This window comes from Orcinus orca, chromosome 15 (genome assembly GCF_937001465.1).
Source record: "Orcinus orca chromosome 15, mOrcOrc1.1, whole genome shotgun sequence".
NCBI lineage: Eukaryota > Metazoa > Chordata > Mammalia > Artiodactyla > Delphinidae > Orcinus > Orcinus orca.
The window spans coordinates 64,750,907-64,770,040 of record NC_064573.1 but is presented as its reverse complement, the minus strand read 5'-3'; the positions used below and the strand labels follow the sequence as shown (position 1 = coordinate 64,770,040).

Sequence of the window (19,134 nt, the reverse complement as noted above, 5' to 3'; positions counted from 1 at the left end):
GTAGGAGATGAGCTAAGAGAATAAATGGGGCAAATCACATGGGGCCTCTTGGGCTATTGTAAAGATTTTATTCATCTAAGAGTGATGAGGAGGCATTGGAGGGTTTGGAGCTGAGGACTGACATGATCTGATCTGTGTTTTAACAAGGGATCCCTGGGGGCTGCTGAACTGGGAATAGGATAGAAGCAAAGGTGGAAGCAGGGAGACCAGTTAAGGGGAGAGATGATGATGGTTGGGACCATGGTGAGATCAGAGGAAGTAGGAGGGAGAGAGAAGATACTGGACAAATTTTCAGGGTAGAACCTACAGGATTTACTGACAGATCAGACACTGGATGTGATGGAAAGAAGTCAAGGGATCTTGGAGATCCCTCCCTACCAGATAACAAGAAAAACACGAAATATTTACATAACAAGAAAAAGATCACATTTGCTATATTATGAAAATAAGTACTTAAACACTGCACATAATTCCCTCCACGTTTGAACCACCAACCCTCCCCAGCCATGGTGACATCAGGGAGGCCAGGTGGGCAAGTCTCTCCACAGTCAGCCCCGCCCAGGCCCGCCCCTGGAGCCCAGGCCCCACCCATGGCCGACCTGGCCCGCCCACCAGGCCCCGCCCTTGTTGCCATGGTGATCACCGGCGCTCGGGCCGCGTCCCGGAGTCTCCCGCGAGGCTCTGGTTGCTATGGTGATCGCGGCGCGAGACGCTGACGGAACACTTTTGGCTGTGAGCCCCATCCCCGACGTCCCGGATTCGTCAGACGCCCGCCTGTCCCGTGTGGTGCTCGTTGCCATGGTGATCGCGGCCACTGGACCCTCCGGACTAGGCAGCGTCAGGAGCCTCTGCAGCCGCCGCAGGTGAGTCAGCCGCCCCTTCGGACACACCCTCTCCCGCCCGCGTGATCCCCCGCCCACCTCCCACTGCATAACCTGAAAGCGGCCTGGGCCCCGGGCCTCCTCGTTTTCTGACCGCACACCCCGGGCCCCCAGTGCTGGTCTGGGGAGAGATGGTCCGATGCGGAGGACCACAGGCCTCTCTCTCGGTCAAGGCCACCCAGTGCGGAGGGGGCGGGAGGGAGAAGGAGCCGGGGCTGTGGAATAGGCTGAGGGGCCCGGTGCCGGCTGCGGTGGTTCTGGGAAAGGCCTGTGGGCTGAACTCTGAGGGCCCTGCATACCCAGAGCCTTCATCCCTTAAGGGGCAGGAGCGGGGGACCCCTCCCCACTCTACTTCCTCTGCCCGGGCTGTGTGCACAGCCTGGCGACTGTGCTCCTTCACTCAGCGCAGAGCTGAGCTCAGGGAGGCGCCACTCCTGGTGGACATCAGTCAGGAGACTCAGGTCTCCTCGACTCCAAGGCCTGGTGGCAGGCCTAGTACCCGCCCCCGTGCCCCAACACACACTGCCTGCAGATTGGAGAGATGACCCCTGGCATCCTGACATTCCTGACAGAGAAGGAGGCTTGGACCTGTTTTCAAAGCTACTGCAACGTTAGGTATCAACTTTGGGGGAGTCCCCAGGGATTTGCACAGTTCCCTAACTGTCTTCCCCCTTTTGGGGCCACAGGACTCCCAGGAAGAATGAGGTCCTCTGTGATGCCTTTGGGGCCCACGGTGAGCCGGGACCGCGTCATCACCAGCTTCCCTAAGGTAGGGAGGCGTTAGGCCAGCCCTTGATATGTGCACTGCTCTCCGGACACCATGCCGTCACCCAGCTTTCCCCACCTCACTCACCACGGGAAACAAAGCAGGTGAATCGGGGAGGTCAGTGCCTCACTGACAGACCCCAGGGACTCAGCAGACTTCTTGAGAAGCTTGGCGTTGACTTGCCCAAGGTGGGCCAGCAAGTGAAAGGTGACACCAGGAGGCAGTGTGGCATGGATGAAGGGCACAGACTTTGCAGTCAGACTGTCCTGGGTGTGAGTCCTGCATGTCATTAAGCTGTGTGACCGCGGGCAAGTTACTCAACCTCTCAGAGCCACTGGTACAGAAGGATAATTCCTCTCATATTGGGTGTCTGGCTCATGGTAAAAGGGAGCTCCCTTGCCCAAGTGTGGTCACTGTTTTTCTCATTTTAATTATGACATTATCAAACAGCACTCCAGTTTCCTGACACCAAATCCAAAGTTCTCACCCCTTACCATTCTGCCTTCTGTCCTTGCTGGAAACTCACAGCTCTCTTCCATCTATATTAAAATCCATTATTAATCACAGCAGGGGATGCAAATCTGCACAGCCTCCCAAGGGAGCAGCGGGATAATGTCTCCCAGCACTGCAGATGCTCAGGGCCAGGCACTGCAGCAATTTGTAAAGTAGAAGGTCAGACACAACATAATGTCCTCGAGAGGGGGCCACGTAGACAGCAAAATGCTGCTTCTTGACACAGACTCGGGGAGGCATGAGCGCCTCTCAGGGGCTGATGCACAATGAGAGCCAAAGTAAGTTGTTGAGCACCATGTGTGAGAAAAGGAGCAGAAATGCATGTGTTTGCTTCTATGTGCAGGGTATCTGGAAGGATGCTTAAGATCCTGCCATCAATGGTTGGTGCTGTGGGGAGAAATCCTCTCTTTTGAGTCTTGGAATCTGTGCCCAGGCCGGTGGGGGAAGGAGGGTAGGCTCTGGGTATTTGGGGTCCGCAGTCATTCCTCCTCCCCCTCTCCTGCCTTCCCCCCAACCCCGAGTTCTGTCTCCAACATGCACAGATAAAGCCTCGGTGCTTTAGACCCGTGGACAGTGCCCCCAGGACTTTCCATCTCATCAGAGGCCCAGGCAGCTGCTTCTCTACTGAACTTGACAGTGGTGACTAGGGATGACGGGGACTGGGGTTAAAAAGCCAAAGGAAGGGAAGCGTGATCGGCACAAAACAGTCCAGGTCTCATGGGATGAAGGACCCCAATTACAAAGTGGGATGAGGCTCAGAGAGGTAGGGAGGACTGCCTGAGGTCACACAGCTGGGCGTGGGGGAGCCCAGACTTGACCCAACCGTGGCCGACTCCAGAGCTCTGACGTTTCCCCACCTTGGGAGGCAGGCTAGGGCATCCCTGCTTCCACAGAAGGTAAGATTCTCTGCCAACTGCCTGTGGCCAAGTTCATCCCACACTCCAGGGCCACAGCACTTCAGACCCAAGCAATTCGTGGTCAGATGGGGCCAGTCCTTCCTTCACCCCATGTGCCTCGGTTTTCCTCTGTGCGCTTCCTGCCAGCCTTCCCTAGCACACTTCTCCAACCTGTCCCAAGTCCTGGGACCCCTCTACTGACTGCCGTGTCTTGGCCGGCCCCCAGCTTGACACTGACATGGAAGTGGACGGAAAAGCAGCCAGCTTTCCCGAGAGGTGGCCACACACCTTCGCATGGCCGGGGGCCCTGGGCTGAGCACTCGTCTGCACTGCCCACTTGCTCCTCCAGTGAGCAGACCAAGAGGTGCCGTGAGGGGTGTCCCCACCTTACAGATGAGGACATGGGCGCTGTGAGGTCCCGCCCTCACCCTTGGCCGAGCTCCTTCACCGTCCCTGCTGCCTCGGTCACACAGAGCCGAGAGGGCAGGTGGACCAGGGCAGAGCCGCAGGGGCCCTGAAGGACAGCGGGGTGGCCCAGGGACCACAGCAGAGCACAGCAGCCATCTCCAGCTCGGCCTCCTCCCACATCCTGGCCATGCCCCACACTTAGCCTTGGCCAATCTGACTGCAAAACGTAATGGTCACCTTTCATTTGTTTAACATCATTTTTTCTAATTATAGAACAAACCTGCATTCGATGTGTCATGGCGTCTTTGCTGATCACTTAGTATGTATGTGCCAGACCAGCTCTGCGCTGGTGGCTTCACAAATGTAACCTCGTTTTATGCCCCCAAGTCCCTGAGATTTTCCAGATGCAGAAATTGAAGTTCGGAGACATGAGGCAACTACCCAGGGTCACACAGCAGCTGAGGGTGGACACAGGGGCCCTGCTCTGAGACCACTACCCAGTTCTGGCTTCTGAACAATATGGAAGATGAAAGTGCCTTCCAGGACATTTTCCACGCACAGATATGCATATTTTTAAAACAAAAATGGCATCAGAGATCCATAGAAGGGGTAGGAGGATCTTGGCACTAAAAGGGCCCTTACAGCCCACCCCTCCTCTCATTGGAAGAGGCCCAGAGGGGACAGAGGGTTGATACGCCCGCAGCAAGGGCACAGCTGCCCCCAGCGGGACAGCTCTCTGGATCCCAGCCTGGGCTCCCTGGTGTGTCCTGGTCCCACTTCTCCTCCTCGGGGCTCACAAGACCCTGGAGCCTTGGGAGTCGCTGACAAGGTAGAGGACGGATGTGACCGAGGCTCAGGAAGGAGCCTGCTGCCTGCTTGGCGAGCTTTGCAGGGTGATGTGCCCACCTGTCTGTCTGTCTTGTTTCCAGTGGTACACGCCCGCCGCCTGCCTGCAGCTCCGGGAGCACTTTCACGGGCAGGTCAGCGCTGCCTGCCAACACAGAAATACGGGGACCGTCGGGTGAGTGCTGGCTTGGCCAGGGGAGGGTGGGGAGGGTCGAGCGCACGTTGTGAGTGTGTGGATGCGGGCGCCGCCACCCCATACAGGTCTGAGGAGCATCCGCCATTTATCTGGCTTTACCTGCCGCACCTGCTGTAGGAACAGCTCCCCCCTCGGTGAGGCCAGCAGCGAGGTCTGAGCACAGCTGTTCCCTCCAGAAGCATTTCCTGCCCTTCAGGCCTCAGACTTAGTGTTGGGTCCCTGGGGTCTCCCCTGAGTCCCCACCACACCTGCCCCCTCGCCCAGACGGAGCGGGTGCCCCCTGCACCATGCTCCTGAACTCCATGCTGGGTTCCTCGCCAGGCCACACGCAGGAAGGAGAGGCACGTGTGCGCCCTGTCACTGCCTCAGGGCGCCTGGCACTGCGGCACAGGTGTCCTGCCATGGTCACATCTTCTTAACAAACAGGTGCGGGGTCCTGCTTCCGCCATGCATCCTGAGGGGCTCATGGTCTGTTCAGGGAGAAGGCTGAGCTCACAAGTCACATGGGGACAATGAGGCCAGGATGGCCGAGGTGGCCATGGTCACGGGCTGAGCATGGCGGCGGCTGCTGGGGGAGTGCTGGTTCCACACCAGGGGCTTCCCACCAAGGAGCTCCCAACCCTTCCCCACACTCAGTGCTGGAAGGCCAGGAAACTGGGGCACAGGGGAACCCAGTGGCCCTGCGGCAGCACCTTTACCCCTCCTGAGAAGCAGAGTCAGGGCCACCTGCTCCAGAACTAGCAGCGCAGGGAATTCCCTGGCAATCCAGTGGTTAGGACTCGGTGCTTTCACTGCCGGGGCCTGGGTTCAATCCCTGGTCAGGGAACTAAGATCCCGCAAGCCTCATGGTGCAGCCAAAAACAAAACAAAACACCAGACGCGCGCGCACACACATGCGCGCGCGCGCACACGCGTGCGCACACACACGCACATAGAACTAGCAGTGCAGACGCACGCGTGCGCACACACACACACACACATAGAACTAGCAGTGCAGATGCAGCGCGCACACACACATATAGAACTAGCAGTGCAGACGCGCGTGCGCACACACACGCACATAGAACTAGCAGTGCAGACGCACGCGTGCGCACACACACACACACACATAGAACTAGCAGTGCAGATGCAGCGCGCGCACACACACACACATATAGAACTAGCAGTGCAGACGCGCGCGCGCACACACACACATATAGAACTAGCAGTGCAGACGCGCGCGCACACACACATAGAACTAGCAGTGCAGACGCGCGTGCACACACACACACGCACACACACACATATAGAACTAGCAGTGCAGATGCGCGTGCGCACACACACACACACACATAGAACTAGCAGTGCAGACGCGCGCGCGCACACACACACAAGCACACACACACATATAGAACTAGCAGTGCAGACACGCGCGCACACACACACACACATAGAACTAGCAGTGCAGATGCAGTGCACACACACACACACATAGAACTAGCAGTGCAGACGCGCGCACACACACAGAACTAGCAGACGCGCGCGCACACACGCACACACGCACACACACATAGAACTAGCAGTGCAGACGCGAGCGCGCGCACACACACACACACATATAGAACTAGCAGTGCAGACGCGCGCCCGCGCACACACACACTCACACACATACACACATAGAACTAGCAGTGCAGACGCGCGTGCACACGCACACACACACACACACACACACATAGAACTAGCAGTGCAGATGCAGCGCCGAGGTAAGGGACGCAGGCAGGGGTACAGGGCCTGGGGCTGTGTGCCTGCCAGGACACCACCATCACCCTGGAGGGCGTTCCAGGGCCAGGCAGGCTGGGGGCATGTTGTGGACTCAGGTCTGCACACCTGGGCCATGGCTCTAAGGTTCTCAGGCTCCCTGGGGAGGGGGAACCCTGCTCACCTAGAGCAGCTACCCCTCCCTCTGTGTGTGTCCTGCACTCGCACAGCAGCATTCCTGGGACTGTGGGTCACGCCCAAACCACCAGTCTCCTCCACCTGCAGACAGCAACAGGGCACCTCTGTGTCACCTGGTGACTTGGTGCAGCTCACCTGGCCACGTCTTCGAGGGAGGGGTCGTGTCTACTCTGCTCCCAGGCAGCAGCTAGTTCTGGAGCAGATGACCCAACTTGGACACAGCCCCACCTGGGGCTCTTCCCGCTGCTCCCTCAGCCCAAGACTCAGCCTCCCATGGTGCCCATTTGTGATTCTCACGGAGGGACATGGACCCAGTGGGATCAGGGGTACAGAGTCCCCAGAACAAATGCAGGTCCTCCTGCCCTCCCCTCTGAGGGCCAGTGAGGGGGACGGACATCCCAGAGTGTGTCACAGGTGACCTGTCCGCATCAGAGTGGGGAATGCAGGGAAGGAGGGGCCCGTGTGCGCGAAGATGCTCCCGTGATCGCGCCTGAGAGCACCGCGCCGTACTCCTCACAGGCTCAAACTCTCCAAGGTGGTTGTGGTCGGCGACCTCTACGTGGGCAAGACCAGCCTCATCCACAGGTGCGCCACCGGCCCGGGAGGCTCCATCACATGTCGCAGTGGAGACCATGTGGCTGCTGGGAGGGGGTGCAAGAAATCTGGGAGATGGTGGGTCCGCGGGGAGTGCAGCGTCCTGGGAGCCTGGCATTGGTCACACCATCCCCGGGGCCACGGGCTCCCCTCCCTGCCCTCCCTGCCGGCAGACGCGGTACTTTTCACTGCCTTGACCCACTTGTTGGTCTCCTGCTGCCGCAGCCTCTCTCCACACGGAGTTCCCGCTGGCAGCTCCGTCGCCCGTGGCCTGTCTCTGCGGCCTGTCTCCATGGCCGTCACTGCCTGGTCTTCCCTGAGGGCGGGCTCTGATGGCTTCCTCGGCCCCCACAGGTTCTGCAAGAATGTTTTCGACCGCGACTACAAGGCCACCATCGGGGTGGACTTTGAGACGGAGCGCTTTGAGGTCGCCGGGATCGCCTTCAGCCTCCAGATGTAAGTCACCGCGCCTCGCTTGTTCCCCACCATATGGTTGTGGAGGGCTTCGCGGAGACGCCGGGGGAGACCCCGGGGAAGGCCTCGGCGAGCGGGCAGGAAGCCCCGGGCGGTTTTGTGAAGCTGGGCTCCCTGCAGCCTGATGTGCCCGCCCCCGCCCCCAGCCTCCCCTGGTGCTCCCCGTGGGCCCTCTGTGATCCCATTTGCCAGGCCAGCAGCGCGGCCTCCGGCAAGTCACTCCAGCCCTCCAGCCTCTGTTCCCACTTGGAAAACGGGGCCAAAACCGCTCCCTGCGTTCTGGGCTCTAGCAGAGGCCACACGGTCCACAGACCTTACTGGGGCCTGATGCTGCCCCGTCTCTCTCCCTCTGTCTGTGTGTCTGTCTCCTCCCTGCCAGACCTCACGCCTTGGCCTCTCAGGGACACACACACACACACACACATCCCTGGCTTCGGCCCCTCTCCTCTAGTTTCCCTCAGAATAGCCCAGGGTCTCCCCCCAGCCTCATGCTTTCCCACCAGAGCCCCTCTCCTCCGGCAACTGCTGGTCTCCAGCCTGGCCCTCTCCTGCATGGCCGACCCTGCTGGCATTCCCTGGGCCTCTGTCTGGTCCCCTCCTCCTGCGCTCTCCCTGGTGCTCACCCCTGCTCCCTGGATTCACTCCTCGGGCCTCCATGCCCCGGGGCTGGGCCTGGGATTGCGGTGATCACAGTGGAGCTCACCCCCTTGTGGACTTCATTCAGCTCCTAATGTGTCGAGACAGTGCCCGCTCCTCTGAGACCAGTCCCAGTGCAGTCCTGGAGCAGATGGTACCACCAAACCTCGCCCAAGGGGGTGTACAGGGTCAGACCTGAGCAGAAGAGGCTGTGAAGACACAGGCCTGCAGGACCGAGGGGATGAGGAGGCAGGAGAGTGAAGCAGCACGAGCTGCTGGGGGCAGCCTAGCTGGAGCTGCCGAGGGCAGCTGTGTCTAATTAGAGGGCCCAGGAGGAAGCAGGGGGCTCTCCGGGCTCCGCCTCTCCTTGTCCTACATGCAGGCCATTGCCAGCCAATCAACTGGCCCCACTGCCAGGCCACCCGCCCAGCTCCCACCCAGAGTATTCTTCAGAAGTGGAAATGTGAATGAATTAATGAAAGAGCCAAACAGTTCTGCATCATGCTGGATCGCTTGGAAAAATTTCAGATTATTGGTGTCTTGTTCATGGCTTGTCTACTCGTTAGTTTACTGAGAAAACTTAAATTTTGATGTGTTGATTTTTAAAAAGGGTGGATTTTCAGACTCAGTCCTGCATTTTGACCTACAGCCTTGTTCTAAACCAGGGCAAGTAGATCTCAGCAGGTAACTTCCTCTATCTTTACTGTGCCCATGGCAGACATCATTAATCAATTGTTGCATTTTTTTCCCATGGAGCCAGGGCTCAGCTCCTCCAGAGAGCCAGAGCTAACTGATCAGAGAAGCAAACTATGTCCTTGTCAGACAACGCACCCCACCCAGAGAGCTGAGCGTCCCCTCCACTGCCATGGGGAAGGTGGAGCCACACCCCAGTCACACATGAGCAAGTGGCAGAGCCCCAGTCCCATTCCCAGGGTCGCCTCTACAGGTGGACTTTCACATCTTGAGAGCAGCCACATCAGGGAGCACATTCTCTTTTTTATGGCACAGTTGGAAGGGACTGAGCTACAGCTCCATTCATCTGGGCAGTGGAAATGCTAAGGCCGCGCCCCTCCCCGATGAGCACAGTGCATCCAGAGAGGGGGTTCCCCATGGGCGCCCAAGGAAGGAATCATAAGGAGCTGGGGGTGGGGCTGGCTGGCTGGCAGCAGCCACTTTGTGGCACCCATGCAGCTGGTGCGGGCACGTGGGTCTCCGGCCCAGGGCCCCACGAGCCTGCTGGCTGTGGACACTGTGATCAATGGCTTAACCTGCCACCTCTCCGTTTCCCCTTTTCTCTCTCTCTCCCTCTCTCTCTCCCCCTCCCTCTCGGTCACGGCACAGCTGGGACACAGCAGGACAGGAGAAGTTCAAGTGCATCGCGTCTGCCTACTACCGGGGTGCCCAGGGTGAGTAGCCGGGTGACGGCAACAGTGGGGCCTCAACCATGTGCAGCAGGGGCTCCCCGTGAATTCCGTGCTGGGCGCACAGCAAGATGCCCAGGTATTCCGTGCAGGCACCAAATCTGTCCTCTGAGAGCCACTGAGGAAACACGGGGCCGGTCCTTGTCTTCCAGCCGGGCCCAGGCCAGCCTCGGCAGCCACGCGCTTTAGGGACCCATGGTGGTGGGTGCTACCTGAAAGTCTCAGCCCCAGTTTCAGCTCAGAAGGGTGCTCAGAGTGGGGTGTACTTGTGCAGAGACCCCAGAAAGAAGAGCAGAGTCAACTCAGGAGCAGGGGGCAGGGCTTGGCTGGAGGGGAGGAGTGGAGGTGGGCCCCCAGGTGGGGGCCAGCGGGGCTCCTCGCCCACCACATCCTTGTTGAGGGCGCCCCAGCCCTGGGCAGGCCTCCCAGTCAGCAGGCAGTAGCAGCATAAGCCCCCTCCTCTGCCCAGGAAGAAGAGAGAAGGGGTTTCAGTGAGAGGTAAGAGCAAGCGGTCCGAGGCATCCAAACCGGACTCAGATGATGAGGTACAGTTAGGTCCACTCAGTACTGGTGTTAAAAGTCACATTTTCACTAAGGTTTGAAAAAAGCAAAAGCAGGAAACCATGAGCACCTCGGCTGTGGATTGGAATAACAGCTCTGCCACATCTGCTGTGGCCTCTCTTCTCAGGGGGATGACACCCCCTGGGAATAAGGCGTGGCGCCTGGCACAGCCCTGCAGACAGCAGCCCGGCCACGGTCACCACCACCATCAGCTTCCTCCACTTCTCAGCCCCTCTGCCAGGGCGGGGCACATGGGTGGGCCTCCTGCAGCCTTCAGCCGAGGTGCAGAGGGAGGCCCACGTCCAGCCCTGATCACACCCCTGGGGCCAGAAGAGAGCAGGCCAGGAATGCTCTCCACATGGGGCCACCCAGGGCACAGGGGACCAGACAGGGCAGTGATGAGAGGAGCTGGGGGGAGGAGGCTGCATCTCCCAATTTCCTGCCCACCCTGCTCCTCAGAAATTGTTCCCCTGAAGCTGGTTGTTGCTAATCGCCCGCACGACCATAGCTGCCAGTGGGGGAAAGTCTGCCCCACATCAGGCCCTAGGCCAAGAGCTTTAAAACAGCTGCTCCAACTTAGTCCTCAGAGCTACCCTGAGAGCTAGAGGTAGCTGTGGTCCTCACCATGTCACAGACGAAGGCTGAGGCTCTCAGCGTCAAGGCCTCACCTGCACTCCCTCAGCCGTAAGAGACAGAGGGGAGATTTGAACGCAGGGGCTCACCTTGCCTCCCTGGAGGCCCCTGTGGCTGGGCCGCTGGGTGTGGATCAGAGTGGGGGGCTGGGTCCCCAGGGCGGCCATGGGTGTCTCCCTCCCAGCGTCCGTCGCCCCTATCAGTTCTGCGGGAGCCCCCTTGTCACACCGTGTTTGCCTCCCCCGTCACTGACCGGCTCCTGGCTCCCCCCTCCACCCCATGCAGTGATCATCACGGCCTTTGACCTCACTGACATGCAGACCCTGGAGCACACCAGGCAAGTCTGGGGCTCTGCAGCCCCCGTGGGACCCTTGGGCCCAGAAAACTGCCTGGAGGGCTCCCCAAACGGGCCATGAGCTGGGCCCCTGACAGTGGGTACAGGTGACCAAGCTTGCGGGTCAGCACCCGCCACCCACAGGCCGATGACTGTTGGCTACCTTTTTATCCTTCAAGATCTGCAGCTACAGCAGAAGGCAGGGCCAGCTGGGCCTGTGGCCAGCGCAGAATGGTGCACGCTGGCTTCAGTGCTCTGCTGTTGTCATCTTGAAAGCCTGACTAATTTGTGGCGAGGGGCCTGGCATATTCACCTCGCCTGGGCCCTGTCTCTGGGGACACAACTGGGCACTTGCTGTCTCAGGCAGAGATCTGGGCAAGAGCTGGGGGTTGGGAATTCCCTGGTAGCCTAATAGTTAGGACTCCATGCTTTCACTGCCGTAGTGCAGGCTCGATCCCTGGTCAGGGAACTAAGATCCCGAAAGCCGCACAGCACGGCCAAAAAAAAAAACAAAAACTTTTTTTAATTAAAAAAAAAAAGAGCCAGCGTTCATCAGCTGACAGACCAGAGCCCCTTCACCTTGCTTTTGTTTGGGGTGTCCACAGCCGCATCTCCAGCCCTGTGAGGGAGGCCAGGCTGGTCACTTCAGTTGGTGACAGTGCAGGTCTCACCCTGGGCGAGGGTAGAGCCGTGGCTGGGACGGGGCCTTCAGCTCCCCCTACAGCGCCCCTGCGTCCCCACCCACCCGAGGCCCCCGAGGCCAGCTCGGGTCAAGCTACCCTCCTTGCAACCCTCGGCCCTGGGAGGACCCGGGCTACACCCCATCCCAGCTTCCTCAGCCCCTGGGGGGTGGGTGCCGTCTCTGCCTGTCCCCCATGTTCCAGGCAGTGGCTGGAGGACGCGCTGAGGGAGAATGAACCAGGCGCCTGCTTCCTGTTCCTTGTGGGGACCAAGAAGGACCTTCTGGTGAGCGGAGCGGGTCAGGGCCAGGGGCGGCCTCGGGAAACGTGGCCCCTTCAGCCTGGGCTTGCGGAGCAGAGGGTGACTCGTATGTGCCTACGTGGGAACTTGCAGGCGGGGGTCTGAAAGCAGGGCCACTCGGTTCCCGGTGCTCGGGGCTCGTCCCATCAGGGAGGGACGCTGGCGCTCAGACTCGCCTGGGACCGCCGGGCTCACCTGTGGGCAGGTGCCAAGGCCCGGGGAGCTGGGTCAGCAGGGCCGCTTCTCCCAGTCAGGGGCCGCGTGCGAGCAGGCGGAGGCAGAGGCCGTGCGCCTAGCCAACGAGATGCAGGCCGAGTACTGGTCCGTGTCGGCCAAGACCGGTGAGTGGGTGCAGGGCTGCCGCCGTGGTGATCGGGGGTGGGGGCCCTGCCCTGGATGGGAGGAGTGGCACACCTGTGTTCTCTAGTGAGACCCCCGCGGCCGCTGTGGGGCACATCCATCCCGTCCCTGTGAGGTCACGACCAGAGTCTCAGGGAGGCAGTGGTGGGGCTGGGGTTGGAACGCAGCCTCACCTGTAACCACACCATCCTCCTGCTCCTGACCGGGTACAGGTGGGAGGGGCCAGTGACCGGCTGTCCCTCCCTTCCCCAGGTGTCATCATAGAAGGCACTCAAACATCCCTCACGGCCCTCCAGCCCTCCCCCACACCCCACCCAGTCTGCCCCAGCCTCACTGGGTCCCCGGCCCCTGAGCTGCCCTCGCCCACGGGCACTGCTTACCCCGGCCCCCAGAGCCTCTGAGCCTCATCATCCTCATCTGGGAAGTGGGGTGTTGCTGTCAATCTCGTTTTATTTTTAATGGAAAAATGTGTTTCAAATGATAAAAGCCATATGATTCACTGAGGAAAAATGAGAAAATGCAGAGAAGCAAGGAACAGATTTTGAAAACAGGTTGTTGAGGGGATGAAATGAAATAACTGCTGGGGGTACAGGAGGCCCCAAGGCCATGGGGACTCTGGAATGACACCTGGGAGCCCTTACCCCGGGCGAGGGGCCACCGTGGACACCTGCCCAGGGGTTTGGTGAGGCAGCAGGAGTGCGAGTGGAAGTACCACCTCCAGCCCAACACAAAAAGTGGCAGCCCCCATGTCCAGTTCCCTCTTCTCCTTCCTGACGGTGTCCCTGAGGCTGTGAGAACCCGCCCTCTTATTGGAGTAACAGCATGTTCCCTGAGAGCTCCCTATGGGCCAAGAAGAACTGCCCTGTGCAGTGGTATAGGTTGTTAACTGCACAAGGGCAGCATGTGTGTCGGGGGCTGGGCCCGGCCCTGTGCCCAGATGGGTGGTCTTGTCCTCCTGGCGGAGGACATGGGGGCCAGTGGCTCTAATCCTCATGGCTGCCCACTGGAGAGGTGCTCAAAGGTTACAGGAAAGCAGGCCCACACTGCTCGGTGCCTGGCCCACGGGTGCTCAGTAGCAATTGATTGGAAGAGTAGATGCCGGGAAACCAAGGCTCAGAGATTTTCAGGAGCGGCCAGGGCATGTGGCCAGGGTGGGGAGCTCATCCCCTGCACAGCGGGGGGGCTGTCCTGGCTCCCGCACCGCTGGCTCCCCCACCCCCCAGTGCATCCATGGGCAGGGGCAGAGATGGCCAGGGTCACGGCTGTCCCGTGCCCACAGGGGAGAACGTGAAGGCGTTTTTCAGCCGTGTGGCCGCCCTGGCCTTCGAGCGCTCAGTGCTGCAGGACCTGGAGCGGAGGAGCAGTGCCCAGCTGCAGGTCGGCGACGGGGACATCATCCGTACGTGCAGGTGATGGGCTGGGCTGGGGAGAGGCTTGCGGCCTGAAATCCGCGTCCACCACCCTCCGGCCCAAGACTCAACCATTCCCTTGGCTCGTCACCCTTTGCTCTTGGCTCCTGGCTGCCCCTTCCCCCATCCCTCTGACCTCCAGCCTGCAGCCTCCCTGCCCACCTGCCAGCTCAGACGCCCACCCCCATCAGCTGCAGGTACCTGGTTAATGCCAGGTGACTTCTCCCCTCATTACAGGGATGGAGGGACATCCACCCGAGACCCAGGACAGCAAGAGGCCCTCCAGCCCAGGTTGCTGTTAGCTGAGCCTGCGTCAGAGGCCTCCACTGCCTGCATGCGTGTGGGCAGTGCCTCCCGTGACCTGGAGGGTGACATGGAACACCCACCGTGCTGAGCCCCAGGGCTCCGCCTCTTCTCTTCAGCGGGTCGGGAGCCAGGGAAGGCCCCCAGTGGCTGCCCAGGGCCCCATGCTGCCCAGCTGGTGGGGGCACTGAGGCTGTCATCTGGAAGGCCAGTTGCACTTACAGAGTCACTCGACAGCCCCCCGGCCCCGGGAGGCTCAGGACCACAGGCACGGACACGTGCCCCCAGGCCCACGGCGCTCGCCCTGGGCACAGTCAGCATCCCCTCAGGCCTCTTCCCCACTTTCCTGGGTCGGCCTCCGAATCCTCCTCATCTCAGTGGTCCAGACGAGCGGCACTTGCTGAAGTCAAGGCTCCCTGTCTGCTGCAACCCGGATCGGGCAAGAGCACCCAGGTCTCCCCTCCCCAGCTCCCGCCCAGAGCGCCCAACCCTCTCCATGCCCTCGTGTTGCTCCTCCTCAGGGGCTACTGAGCCCCCGCCCACCCCACTCTCCCCAACCCTGGGTGTGTGCCCCCCAGTCCTGCCCTCCGTGGCCATAGGCAGGTGGCACGTCTGGCTCCCGCCTGTTTCTCGTAGATGGTGAGCATTTCGGGCAGCCAGGTGGTTAGCCGCCGGGAGACTAGGCGGCTTTTGTTCATTCCCCCTTCACCACATTTTAGGCTCTCCTTTTTTATAGATAGGAGATACTTCTTTATATAAATCACTCCTAAAGGAATGGCATATGTGCTTATTGTGAAACGAGACAGCACAGAGCTCTGCATGCAGAGTGACAGTCCCTGCGGTCCCGGACGTAAGCCTCGTCTGCAGCGGGTGGGACTCCTGTTCCTACACAGCACGGCCACGACCTGGGCGCCTTGTTTGCCGTTAAACCAGAGTGACTTCTCCCCACGCCCACAGGGCAGGCCGCATTCCGAGGAGCTGCCAGAGCGAGCCTGCGTGTCCCTTCATGCAGATGGGCCAGAGTCCATCCACCCTGCCCGGCCGTGGGACAGTTGGCTTGTGTCCAGCTTTTAGCTTTTTTTAACTGAAGTGACCATCCTCATAGTTATAGCTTTGCACACTCGGGTTTCCCCACAGAGGCCTTGCTGGGCCTTCAGTGGGCTGGCCCACCAGACCCAGTTTTGAGGGAGAGGCTATCTCAGGGTGCACCACGACCGGGTTTGGGGCACACCACAGACAGCGTCAGGATGGCAGACCCTGGTCAGGTGGGCTGGCACCCTCCCGGCTCCATCCCCCACCCCTCTAGGCCCCAGGACTGGGGGGCGGTAATGCACCCTGCTGTCACTAGCCCCCGAGCCAGGACCACTGTCTCATGTGCGCCCACCCCTCCAAATGGCCCTTTGTGAAACTCTCCTCCTGTTGCCCCGTGTGTGCCCAACTGTTCAATGTTTCTTCTGAAGTGGCAGAACCACTTTGCTGTGGTTCCACTGATACCATGAGTCCACAAAGACATCCTCTACACGCACTTAAATTTCTGGGGTGGAGACCCAGGGCCGCACGCGAGAGCTTCAGAGCCATCCCGGGGCCCTTCCCCTCCTTCGCTTTTCTCACCCTGTCACTCAAGGCCCCTCAGTGGCTGCCCCAGCCCACCCTGCAGGCCCCTGTGCTCCAGCCTTCACCCGTGGTCACTAGTCTTTGCAGGTGCCAGGCCTCTTCTGTGCCCGGCGGCTCGGGCGCTCCTTCTCTGGGAGGACTTCCTGGAGCCCCCACGGCTCCCACAGCACTTGTTACTTCCGGGTGTGGTGTCCATGTTTGGGCTTCTCCCCCGTCCCCCCCCACACCGCCTTGTGGGACCCTAAGAGCCAGGGCAGCGACCCTGTGACCTCATCTCCCCAGCATCTCCTAGACAAAAGGCCCCCGGCAGGTGCTCACCTAGATGTAGCAGGGAGACAGGAATCCCGCTGAGTCTCCGGCAGACACAGTCACTCTCACCAAGATGCCTCTTCGTGAACCTCCTGGGCACAGTCCTGTGCTTGGCCCTCCTCAGTGGCCAGAGGCGGGTGTGCCCGCTGCTCGCTCAGAGGCTCCTGAAGTCAGGCAGCAGCCAGTGAGGCTGCAGGGGCTCAAGCGTCAGGTCTGTTCCTGGGAGGAGCTCGGTGAGAGGCAGACACAGAAGATTCCAGGGAAAGCCGTGCAGGCCTGGGGAGGGAGTCGCATGCAGGCACCACCACTGCCTCCAGCCCGTTGGAGGTGGGAATTCTGGCCCAAAGCAGGGGCTACCCAGGAATGGGGCCATCCAGCCTCTTGGGGGAGTAACCAGAACCCCCATTTACTGAGCACTCAGTGGAGGGGGAAGAAGTCCCTTTCATCCCAGCAACCCTGGGGGCTGGGTATCAGGACCTCCTGTCCCCACCTAACTGGAGAGGAGCCTGAGCACAGAGCCCAGGTGACAGGATGCAGCTGAGCACTTCTCCTCCGCATTCCTTGTCCCTCCTCTCTCTCCGCCTCCCACGCCAGCTTGCAGTGTGATCCCAGCGGGAATCCCACTCCAGGTCCCACACCTGCTCCTCCTCAGGGTCCACAGCAGAGCTAATGAGCTAATCAGTCGCTCCCCATCACAGCCTGCTTCCTGAGCCCCGTGATTTTAGTCGGTCCTTCCCCAGCCCCACAGCCACGGGACCAGTCTCCGCAGTGACCCAGAGCACCGTGGGGGTCTCGGCCTCCTGGCAAGCAGGAGCCTCCCCCTTCCCCGACCCTGCTGTGGCCTCTGGAGGGAACGGGGGGCCTCGGATCCACCCAATGCCCACTTCGGCCTGATGATGGGATGGGAGCCACTCCCAGAGGGACTGTGCTCTCCTGAGGGACCTGGGCAGCCTAAGCTGGACACCTGAGGTCGCCTGAGATGTAGGTAATGGAGCATGCTGACCGGCAGGGGACCTGCTCCACTCACACCCTCACACAGATAAGAGCCTGGGAGAGGCCAGGGTGACAGGCGTTCCTGGCCTGGGGACTATAGAGGGGACTCGGGGACCAGGAGGCCCAGGGTGGGGATGAGAGGTGGGGTGTGGGGTGGGGGAGCTTTCAGAAGCAGCAACAGCTCAGAGAGGGCCCTCATCTTCTGAGCCTTCGGGGCTCCCAGAGACAGGGGCAGGGGGCCCTGGGCGCACGTCACCCAAGGAGGCCCTGAGACGAGACACCCTCCCAGCAGACCCCGGACTCCTCTGCCATCTGCTGTGGCCTCCCCTGTCACCTCCCATATGTCGGGCAGACAGGGAGCGTGGCTGTCCCACGGCCTCCTTCCAGGCTCCACCCCCTCATCCAGATGCCTCCCAGAATTCAGGGCCACCAGCCACCTGTCTGAGCCTGTGCCCCAGGAGGGAGCAGGGTAGTGCGGCCTGTCCCCAGGCTGCTGTTTGCAGACCCTTCCTTCTGCTCCCTGTTCCCCAACAGGTGGATGGCACCCCTGGCCTGAGGTTGCTCTGGGCCTCTGGCCACTGGAAGCCACAGCCTGCACCATGTCACTGGCCGTGGCTTCAGGAACCAGCTCATCTTGTCCCAGCCCCTTCTTCTCTGTGAAGCGGGAAATGGCAGCCTGGGCACTCGGCCGGCAGAATTGATTCTGCAGATGTGGTGGAGTTACAGACAAGGGGGCCTGGGAGGAAAGGCCCACAGCTCACTTGTTCAGAGCCCTTGGCCAGGGAAGTCCCTCAGAGACCCCGGCTACCCACTCTGGGCCGGGGTTGGTAACCTGGAAGAGGCACCCCACCAGGCACCATCCAGCACAGAGCAACGAGCAGGGCCAGAGAACAGCTGTATCGATTGCCCCCATTTTCTGATCTTGCCCGAAGCTCCCTGGGGCTGACGGATGGCAGATGACAGATGGGGGTCATGTGGCCACATCCCGTTTGGAGGGAGCCCTCCTCTAGCCTCTGCCCCCAAAGCGGGCGGAGAGGAGGGTACAGACAAGGCAGGGAAGGAGCAAAATATGGTCCCCACTTATTGTTGTGTGAGACCATTAGCAGTCACTCCCCATTCCTCCCATCCCCGATCCCCAGGTGACCGCCAACCTACTTTCTGTTTCTATAGACTTGTCTATTCTGGACATTTCATGTAAATGGAGTCATACAATATGTGGCCCTTTATGACTGTTTTCTTTCACTTGGCATAAATGTTTTCAAGGTTCATCGATGTTTAGCATGTATTGGTACTACATTTTCTTTCATGGTCATATAATATTCCACTGTGATATTCCCGTGACAGACGTTGGGGTTGTTTCCATCCCCAGGGTTCTGAGGCATCGGAAGTTCTGCGTTCTTTCCAGCAGAGGGGGCCGTTGAGTCCCAGCCTCTCCTTCCAGCAAAGGGACCGGATGGTGGGGGGGGGGGGTGCGGGAGGGGGAGGGAGGGAGAGAGAGAGAGAGATTGTGAAATGAATTATAGAGCCACAAAACCATATCCCAGAAAATGAAGGAAGTTGAGGAGGGGACATCACCAACAATCCCACTTTCCTGTTCCATTTTAGTTTTTAGATGAAAAAAAAAACATCTATTGGGAGTGGTGGTGATTGTAGTGATGGTTTTCACGGGCGCGAAACGCCTGATGTGACCTCCTGCAGCCCACACCAGCCTCACCCCGTAACCCAGCTGTTCCTCAGACACACCCAGAACTCTGAACTCTCCCCATCTTTGCCTGTCTGTCCCCATCTTTAGGACCAGCTCGCTGGCCAGCCTTCCCCTGACCTCTGCCTCCTCCTGAATGCCCGCCCTCAAGGCCCACACACCTCTGCTGTGGCCTGGCTCTGCCCGCCTCACCCTTTCCTCCCTGGGCTCTGCGGTCCCACCCGGGTCAGCACTGGCTGAGCACTTACTATGTCGTAAGCATTGGGGGTTCACTGGGGAACAAGACAGACAGATCTCTGTTCTTGGAAGTTTAGATCTAGCTGGGGACAGACACCAAATGGGGGACTACAGAGTGTCATATATATGGAC

General features: G+C 60.0%; 1 protein-coding gene across 5 annotated transcripts; it reads left to right on the top strand.

The window, feature by feature from the left end:
• Window positions 1-6: 6 nt before the first annotated feature.
• On the top strand, window positions 7-14,922 carry RAB36 (RAB36, member RAS oncogene family). 5 transcript variants are annotated; one of them, XM_049698498.1, is made up of 11 exons: window positions 7-863; window positions 1,568-1,650; window positions 4,394-4,485; window positions 6,961-7,026; window positions 7,390-7,491; window positions 9,487-9,551; window positions 11,046-11,101; window positions 11,983-12,060; window positions 12,326-12,416; window positions 13,740-13,834; window positions 14,082-14,922. In XM_049698498.1, exons 2-11 carry the CDS (start codon window positions 1,582-1,584, stop codon window positions 14,148-14,150), a joined length of 783 nt encoding a protein of 260 aa, XP_049554455.1. In that variant the 5' UTR covers window positions 7-863; window positions 1,568-1,581; the 3' UTR covers window positions 14,151-14,922. The 5 variants fall into 5 exon arrangements, with proteins under 5 accessions (XP_049554455.1, XP_049554454.1, XP_049554452.1 ...); XM_049698497.1 differs by having other exon boundaries at window positions 13,740-13,844; XM_049698495.1 differs by having other exon boundaries at window positions 13,715-13,844.
• The last annotated feature ends 4,212 nt before the right edge of the window (window positions 14,923-19,134 follow it).

Coding starts and splice junctions, on each gene's coding strand:
- RAB36 (XM_049698494.1), top strand. CDS start 1,582: ATGAGGTCCTCTGTGATGCCTTTGGGGCCCACGGTGAGCCGGGACCGC. Junction 1,651..4,393: donor TCATCACCAGCTTCCCTAAG/GTAGGGAGGCGT, acceptor TCTTGTTTCCAG/TGGTACACGCCCGCCGCCTG. Junction 9,552..11,045: donor CTACTACCGGGGTGCCCAGG/GTGAGTAGCCGG, acceptor CACCCCATGCAG/TGATCATCACGGCCTTTGAC.